General features: G+C 34.4%; 1 protein-coding gene across 1 annotated transcript; it reads right to left on the bottom strand.

Annotated features, from left to right (window-relative positions):
- Nucleotides 1-1475: 1475 nt before the first annotated feature.
- On the bottom strand, nt 1476-8696 carry LOC140151342 (cyclin-dependent kinase 5 activator 1-like). Its single transcript, XM_072173652.1, has 2 exons — nt 3577-8696; nt 1476-3285 (listed from the first exon to the last, which is right to left on the bottom strand). Exon 1 carries the CDS (start codon nt 8358-8360, stop codon nt 7335-7337), a length of 1026 nt encoding a protein of 341 aa, XP_072029753.1. The 5' UTR covers nt 8361-8696; the 3' UTR covers nt 1476-3285; nt 3577-7334.
- Nucleotides 8697-9257: the final 561 nt, after the last annotated feature.

Here is a 9257-nt window from a genome sequence, read left to right as displayed (position 1 = left end):
TGAGTGATTATTTGGGTCACTGTTTCAATATCAGGATTCAATCAGAGTGAATGATCATGATGATAATTATAAAATTATGATTATGCTTGAATCAAAAAAGAGCTGAGACCAATGAAAAAGAGTATACGACACCAAATGTCAAATTTATAAGCTTTGTGGGTTATTATGCAGATACGTAATGGTATATCATAGACGAACAGCCTGAAGATATGGCTATAGTATACAAATATATACTGCCATGAGAGGTTCTGGTTAAAACTATGGGCCCGAGGTGAGATCAATAGTACTATTTTCCTGAGGGCGCAGCCCCGAAGGAAAATAGTATTAATTGATCTCAACGAGGGACCATAGTTTTAACCAGAACTTCGAATAAAGGCAGTATATATTTGTTTTATATACTTCATTAATATGTTCTTTGTTCATTGATTTGTTAAAAGAAAATTATTTGACCTTTTGACTCTCTAGCTTCTATCCTGAGTGAACAGCACGGCTAATTTAAGCACAACCTACCCTTCAAAAAAATCGAATAGCCTAAAATCGGACTAACCAATTACAGCAGCGAGAAATGACGCTATGGCAGTTTCGCGTGCGTGAACTGTTCCGTCGCATCGAATGCGCGCACGCGGAAGGCATGGTCAAAAGTACTATTTACGGCTTGGAGGTACTATTTACGGCTCATCCGGGACATTGAAAATACTATTTACGGCTTAGAGGTACTATTTACGGATAGGAGTACTGATGGTAGAACTATTTTTGGTCATGTGATCCACTTTTAACCAATCAATGAACAAGAATATATTAATGAAGTATATAATTTTGTATATTACCCATCGAGAGGAGAAGTTAGAGGGATTATATATGAAGTAAAAAGATGATAAAAACGAGCAAATACAAATTATAGAATTTGTTTATCTTCTTTCGTTTTTATTCTTGTGTTGGGGTGCTTGACTCTATACAATGTTGCAATTTCAGATTCGATGGAAAGAAACAGATGAAAATGTGTGTAAAAGTGCATGGATATATATGCGCAACTTGTTTTGCGTAAGCGGGTATTTACTATTTTGTTACTAAATTGTAAAAAACAAAAATACAGAACTAATTGCAATCTACTTCCTTGCAATTGGCCCCCTATTGGCCTTGAAGAAAGAAAGAAAGAAAGAAAGAAAGAAAGAAAGAAAGAAAGAAAGAAAGAAAGAAAGAAAGAAAGAAAGAAAGAAAGAAAGAAAGAAAGAAAGAAAGAAAGAAAAGAAAGAAAGAAAGAAAGAAAGAAAGAAAGAAAGAAAGAAAGAAAGAAAGAAAGAAAGAAAGAAAGAAAGAAAGAAAGAAAGAAAGAAAGAAAGAAAGAAAGAAAGAAAGAAAGAAAGAAAGAAAGAAAGAAAGAAAGAAAGAAAGAAAGAAATTGCTTCCTTTGGAGACAGAGGGTAAACAACTTGAGGAAACGCAACAAAATAATGGCAAGAACAAATAACATCATATCCGTTTTCATGCATGTATCATATGCATGTGATTTTATTTCTGTCTTTAAACATCTCTCTTGTTTTTCACACACTCACTGAATAAAACAATAGATTTCCTCTTTTATATCTTAATTACGGGATATTTTAAGTACAAAAATATTCAAGTGCGGGATACCCATAGATGGTGACTTTAACGTTGTTTTGTGCTTTACAATGAACAGTGTTTTTTTATAGATACTTAACCATGTTAACGTTCCACTGTTAAAAGGGTTAACAGTCACACGCACTGCGTGTATGATGAAATATTCAAATACAAAACACTCAACATCTTTTATATGATTTCAACACCATCATCTTAACTTAAGCACTCGTTCTAAAACAATCCAAAGGGGCATGACAGTTTAAGTACTTCTCCATTTATTGTATAAAATAAAAAAGTATACACAGTAAAGTTAAGTACATTTGACATTAAATATACTGACTGACAAATACTTTATTCCAATGGTTTTGTGAGTAACATTTGCGATAGGCGGCGGCCATTTTGGTTTTTGCTATGCGACGAACCCTTAATTGCATGCTTTCAAATAATGAAATCAAACACTGCGGAAATTTCCGACAAGATTTTTAGATTTGAATTTGACACTTGCAGTGTTTTTGAGTATGTGCAACCATAATGCTTCGTGCTAAAATAATTATCTGTATATTTCGCATTGACGACTCTTTTTGTGAGTCATCAAATTACTCTTTCTCATGAATAATTGATTGGAAATTAGATTCGATTTATTAACAGCTGAGAGAAGGCGTTCCGTGTGTTGCTGCTGTTGTTTCTATTATGACTATAATAATTATGAATATTATAGTCGAGAACCTTGCTGCCAAATTGACCGTAATTTATACAGTGTATATATCGATAATATGAATAGGATACGTCACGATGGCTGGTTTGTCACCAGCAAGCCATAAGTGTTTTACCTTCTGTAGGAATGTAATATTTTTCTATTAACATTATTGAAAAAGAAATACATAAACGTTAAAACTAATATAAATTTATCAACAGAGATGTCCGGTGATTTTATATGAGTGTCCATTAATGGTCGGGTTATTTTCTAAGATGATTCTTATTTTTTTTTAACTTAACACATTATATTCTCATGATTTAAAAATCTCTTTCCTTTCTGGGATATTTTTCTCATTAATCAAAATATAAATTTGAAATAAATGGTTGTTTAAAGAGTATCAGCATTAAAAACTGAATTTATATCCTCAAGTGTTTCTGGTGAAGCGTATCGCACTAAATAATTGACAGCGCGTGTCCAGCACCAGAAGCTATCGAACATATGCCTGGTATATAGCTACAAAATTTCTTCCTTCCAAAACATCTTGAATTACATGTGCTCAAAGAGCCTCATGAGTGTAATTTTAAGCGAGAAATACTTTGCTCTGTATATCAGTTAACGTCTATGTGAGTTTGTCATCTATCTTTGAATAAGGTAAAGACACTGCATGAGTATGCCACGCCCAGCGCTGTAAGCAAAAACCAATATGGCGGGTAAATCGTCTGCGAATCAGCTGTACGGATACATGCACACACATTGAAATTAATTTTACGTATAAATGTACTGTTTAGTACGATACAAACCAATAATTTCTTATTGGTAAATACAATGATATTATAGACTTAAGATGTTATAATAACACTGGAATGTTATACCATACGCATTTTAATGAACCCAACAATACGATTTTTAAGTATACATATGTCCATCTTTCTTTTAAAACTGCAAGTGCAAGTTAAAACCTGGGCGAGTTATATTTGCTATAGTTTTAGCTGAGACTACAGGTATAATAGTCTCAGGTTTTAGGGAGCGATCGTTATTTATGGCAGGGGGGAATGGGTAAATTTAGGGGGAACACGAAAATTTTTGTGGTCTTGAGGGGGGAACCTGAAATTTTAGTTGAACCAGGAGGGGGATTGTTAAATTTTAAATGGAGAAAATTGGGAAAACAAGGGGAACGCGAACATTTTGAGCGGACGCGTGGCGGTAACGCGATTTTTTTTGTCGATATTTTTTCCAAAACGCTCATTCCCCCCTGCCGTAAATAACGATCGGTCCCTTACAATGGAACAAAATACTGTTGATGACTTCTACATATTTGTGATTTAAAATATGATATCATTGTCACTCAATCGTATACAAATTTGGGCTTATTCCAGTAATTTAAGTTTCTCATGATGTATTACACATATGATATTTTTACTATTATTACAACGGCTGTTAATAAAAAATGGCGCCGTTTTTAATGAAAGCGCAACAGTGTATAACAAGAGCATGCATAAATAACATTATGTGCAGTACTCGGATAAAAGTTCCAAGGTTTAGAGTTTCATTAATTGTCAAGTTTATAAATTAAATTCATAATTATTATAAAATTGAAATCAAATATAGAACAGAAACTATAGAACGGAAGGAAATTGCTTTCATATTATAGAGAAAGCGTATGTGTTAAAATAAATCTCCGAAAGTTATAAGCCTTTTAGAAAGTTTATTTAGTTTTTGATTTGAATTTGATTTTCAGAGTACATTAGTAACTTAAAAGAGTAAGAGGTTTTTTCAGTTTTTAGGATTGAAAACAAATTGCAGGTTTAAGAATACATTCATGGTGCACGCGACAAAATGAACAAATGAATTGTTAGAGTAAAATAACTTTGGTTGATTTAAGTGAAGTTATGAATAAATTTGATTTAGTAGTAATTCAAATAAAAATGAACAATATGGCTTGTAATGTAATAAGCAAATTAAGTATCAATGTCGCGTGCATTTTCATAAAATAGTACTATCATTTTAGCATGGTACATAAGTACGTTTCTTTTTAAATTGATGAATGAAAGCACAGCAAAGTCCTGGCCGTTTTTATACAGCAATACCTTATATACATAGAGAAAGTGTTCGGCCAGTTTCTTTAAATTAGTGCGCACAAAGGCGCAATGTATAATATATATGTACAGCCCGTAAATATATTTCTTTTATGATTATCATTTAGTTGACTTATGATCAACATGATCAACTGTGTACATGACATGGTGACGTCGTTTTTAAAATCTACCCAACAATTACCATACGGTCTTGGAATATAATTTTATGCAGGGTCTAACATTGGAACTCCTCTTGTGAGTATCAACATCTACATCGACTATCTAATTCTCTGTGATAGTTGGTTAATAAACATTGTGAACTATTTCTGCATCTTAATTTTTCTGAATTTGTGTGTGTGGGGAAATCAACATCCACAATAAGGAAGTTGTTTCACCGAGATAAACTCAAACTCACTTCCTTAAACCCAAAACATAACTTCCTTATTCCGTTTTAAACTCCTTTCAGGAAAAAACCCATCGCACCATTACAATATCAATATGATCAAAACCATATTGCACTATTATAGTTTCTCTTTCATTGACCCTTCTGTCATAGTATTATAGGATACATTATCTCTGTTAAAATCTTTGGTTTTATTTTCTATCTACATATATATAGTTTTAATAAAAGTTATACACGGTAGTACTTTTTATAATATATCTTACAAAATGCTCTACACTGTACAAACTGACAATAATGTGGAATTCTTGATGGCAATTTATTGGGATGAGGATGCCGGTTGCCTGCTTTGAAGCATCATTGATAGAGCCCTGCGCATGCGCGCTTTTACCATTTTCGCATCGAAACAAGATTTTGCGATGTTTTCTTATTTCTCAATTCTCCCACAAGATCAGTTTATTTTTATTATAAATTGATAAATATTTATTCAAACATCATCGTTTTTTTAAACGATTTCGAAGTATTAACATTTTACTTTAGTTATTTTTGTCGGTTTTTATATGCAATTTTGTTGAAAACGCATGACGAATATATTGTTTCTAAATTACTTTCTCAGACACTTTGCCACAATTTTCAATCAATAATCACAAACGTTAATTGCGAAAAAAATCACTGAAGCGAAAATGCTACAAAATCCGCGGGCTGTAAAGCCGTTTCCATAGGAACGATTGTAAAGAAAGCAGAATATTAACATGAAATATGGTTGAATGTTGACAAAAAAATATAGCAAAAGAATGGTTCGCTATAAACGGGCTGAAAACAACAATGAAGAAAAAATAGCTGTTGAAATAAACAATGCATTCTTTCAATACAAATAATAAATAAGACAAACAATACGTTGAGCAATAATATGTATATAAATAGGTATATTCTACGATTGGAAAAATATCTTTGTAAATGAATATAATTACAAACGCACCATAAATAACATCCATTTTTTCAACCCTGCCAATTTTTTAAGCCGACTAGGGCGTATACTGGCGAGATGAAACATAAATAAAATACTTCTCTATAATAATTGCTGCGTTCAATAACACAGAAACGAGCACATACATAATCATAAATAACGCTATACACAACATATCTCATCTGCACATGTATAAATAAAAGCTCCTCCGGAAGGAAAGAGTTGCAACCAGACTAGGAAAGATATTATATATTTATGTTTGGGTTAAAGATAGTCACTGTTTGTGTTAACTAAATCTATCAATGCCAATCAAAAATTTATCCACTGCGAGGTAGAAGTTGCTTATAATAATCCTTGCAATTAATATTGTATTGATGGCCTATATCATAATAATAATTGTTTTATAACAATTCTTTGCAATCGTCAAAAGATAATGAAATTTATTTAATATGACCGTAATATACAGCTTAAATACTATCATATTTCAGTATTATTTTCCAAACATTAACCCTTTGAATACCTTTCCTAGTATGGTAAATACGGATGGATGGATTTGAATGCATGGCCATATTTTAAAAACAAAATATGTCATATAATTTTCATCTAAAAATGGATACAGAATGCTTCAAATATGACTACCATTTTCATATATAATATTTATCACAATGATAAGATGACATATAAAATATGAGTACTGTTCATCATAAATAAGATGAACTCGAGTTGAGCTGACATTTTTGGAATGCTAGAATGCTCCAAGCTATAGACCGACGAGGTTAGCATCTTTAGATATACAGCCGGATGATATTTATATCTCTGCCCTGGTTGCGCACGAGACGAAGACGACGGTGATGATGATTATTCTCATTGAGATAGCCCCTCGATCTTCATCAGTGTCATAAACCATATGGTTTCATCTATAGCTGTCATTTTATATCACATATTGTACTGTACTGGTCTAGAAAAAACATTGCACATAAACATAGTCATAGAGTTTGCTAATGATGATGATAATTGCATGTGGAGTTGATGACGATGACTCGTGATCTTTTCAAGAAAAAAATAATTGCGCAGTCGAAATTATAATGTCTCCTGATTAGAACTGGTTAATGATGCTTTTTCTGCAAATTTGTGCAGCTATGTTTTTTATTAAGCCGAATTTTGTGCGCAAAAAATTCCAATCGGAACTTGATTTTGAAAAAGTACCATATGTTCGTAGGAAAATCGATCTGAATGGCGTTGTTGAAGAATATATTTTAGTTCACGTAAATTGTACTTTCTTTATCTTTTTTCACGTCGTTGATTAGTCAGAAAAAATGAACGATTTTTACTATGAAATAGAGTTACACTTTTATGTTAATGCATGATGGAAGCAGCCAATTCTTAATTCAGATGCTCTAACGTACACACGTATACGCATATCCGGGGCTTTTTTCTTCACCAGGTAATATATGAAAGCCATTGACGTCATGGCGGCAAACCAAGCCCCGGTTGCACGACGATGCTATAGATAAACATATCTCGCCATCAGCATACACGTGAATCGTTAATGCATCTTCCTCTTGTCTCTTACGTTTCTGGCAAAATGGCGGCTGGTTAGCTTCTTGCAAAACCTTTCAGTTCGCTCAAAACATCCGTAAAATAATTTGAGTCCTGGTTGATACGGAGCATCTTTCCACTGCAGGTGTTGATGATTTTCAAACATCTTGTCCAGAATTTCTCCTTATCTTCTTCAACCAAAAATGGTTTCAATGGATAGCTAATCTCATTGCCCATGTAGCTATATGAAAGATATAGGCAGGTTAAGACGGTAGCTTGGAGTTCTGATTCTGTTACAACGTCTTCAGGTGTGACAAGTTCTCTTACCAGTAAATAGATGAACACAACATTAGCTTGATTCAAGAAATTAATGTCTTGCCAACCTTGGATTAGCAATGATCGATCCACGGCCCGTAGCCACATAATAGCATCATTCGCGTCAAAACTACGCAGATGCGTACATCTTCTGCAGAGAAAATGTCCCAAACATTTCAGAAGCTCGCTGGTAGAAGATTGGATGACCTTCTTTGGAGGAGGTGGGGGTACCTTTAATTGTCCACTTGAGGATTTTTTCAGTCCGTATAGTACGCTATTTCGGTTGTTTTGGTGACCGTTGTTGTTGGATTGGCAATGGGAGTTGAGATTAAAACAAGAGAAAGATTTTTTGATGCTGGAATCACCTGACTGATCTTGCGGCGAAAGTTCCGATGTCTGTCGATATAGCGCATGGTTTGCATTATTGTTGGTCAGATTCCGTGGCTTTAGTACGTTATTATTGGCCTTATCCGATCCGGTGAAGCCTTGATTGTTACAACTGCTGTTAACATTTGTCGTAGATACTCCCATACTTGATGTCTGTTTTTTCTTGTTCGATACATTGAACATTTTCCATCCCAAAGCGCTTATAAATAGCGCGGAATGCTTCCTCATCGGGCGATCCGACGCCAGCAAATTTTCCTTTGCATTCGCCATATTTCTGCTGTTGTAAAGAGCGTTTAGATTACTAACACTCAAAGTTGCAGTATCGGCGTAGGTATTATATTCTTTACGAGACTTCGGTGAAATTGACAATACGGTTCCCATGGTGTATCGCAGGGATGATGGTTATGTATCGCAGTCCATATAGACGCCTGGGTGAATGCGTAATAGAAGCAAAAGTAAAAAATGAAGCAGTTGCAAAAACGATGACAAGATAACAATGTGCCGGTAAAGCTCCTTAGAGCTTCCTTATATAAACCGGCAAAATGATGACCGGTGACCAATCATAAATCCATCGAGAAGTAAAACCACAATGGTTAGGGTTGGTCGAAGAAAAAAAGAAGCCAAGGATGTGATGCTTTTTCTCGCTATACAACTCGACAGCCCTGCGTCTGATTTTGATATGTGCAGGATTGTTCTGCGCAGGTAGAGGTAACTAGGGCCGGCTGAAAGCTGGTTGGCTGTTTGAGCGGAACCATGATGTCATTTGCCTGGCAGCAGATAAAATGCTAATGACAATTTCAAGTATAGGTACGGTGCTGGAAGTGCTTTGCTAGCCGTGTGTGCGTGCATAGGAAACTAATTAGATGACAAGTATGCTGAGGATAGAGCAATGCATGCGCCAGGTATATTGGATTTGTTTCGCCCTTACCTCACTACTGCTTATTCTGATTTTTTTTCTTATAAAAAGCTCTACTAATATACATGTACCTGCTTAAAATGCAGTGAACATATGCACGATATAGTGAAAGAAAGGCAAGTGAAGACTGAATTCCATTTTACATGAGATAGAGAATAGGGGCCTATATTTGGAATAAAAAACGAGGCTTAGAAAAAGGTACTATTTTGACATATGAAGGCATGCGGGGATATGACATGAGGATGAACATTCGTGGTGAGGCAATACTTTTACCAATCTGTCCAATTTGTTGTAAAAACAAGTCATGTTGACGCATTACTTGAGGGCAATGATGGGGAGGGATTGAAGAAAACGGGTTGATT

The sequence above is a fragment of the Amphiura filiformis genome, chromosome 4 (genome assembly GCF_039555335.1).
Source record: "Amphiura filiformis chromosome 4, Afil_fr2py, whole genome shotgun sequence".
NCBI classification, from domain to species: domain Eukaryota; kingdom Metazoa; phylum Echinodermata; class Ophiuroidea; order Amphilepidida; family Amphiuridae; genus Amphiura; species Amphiura filiformis.
Note: the sequence above shows the minus strand (reverse complement) of the source record. Positions and strands in the feature narration are given on the sequence as shown.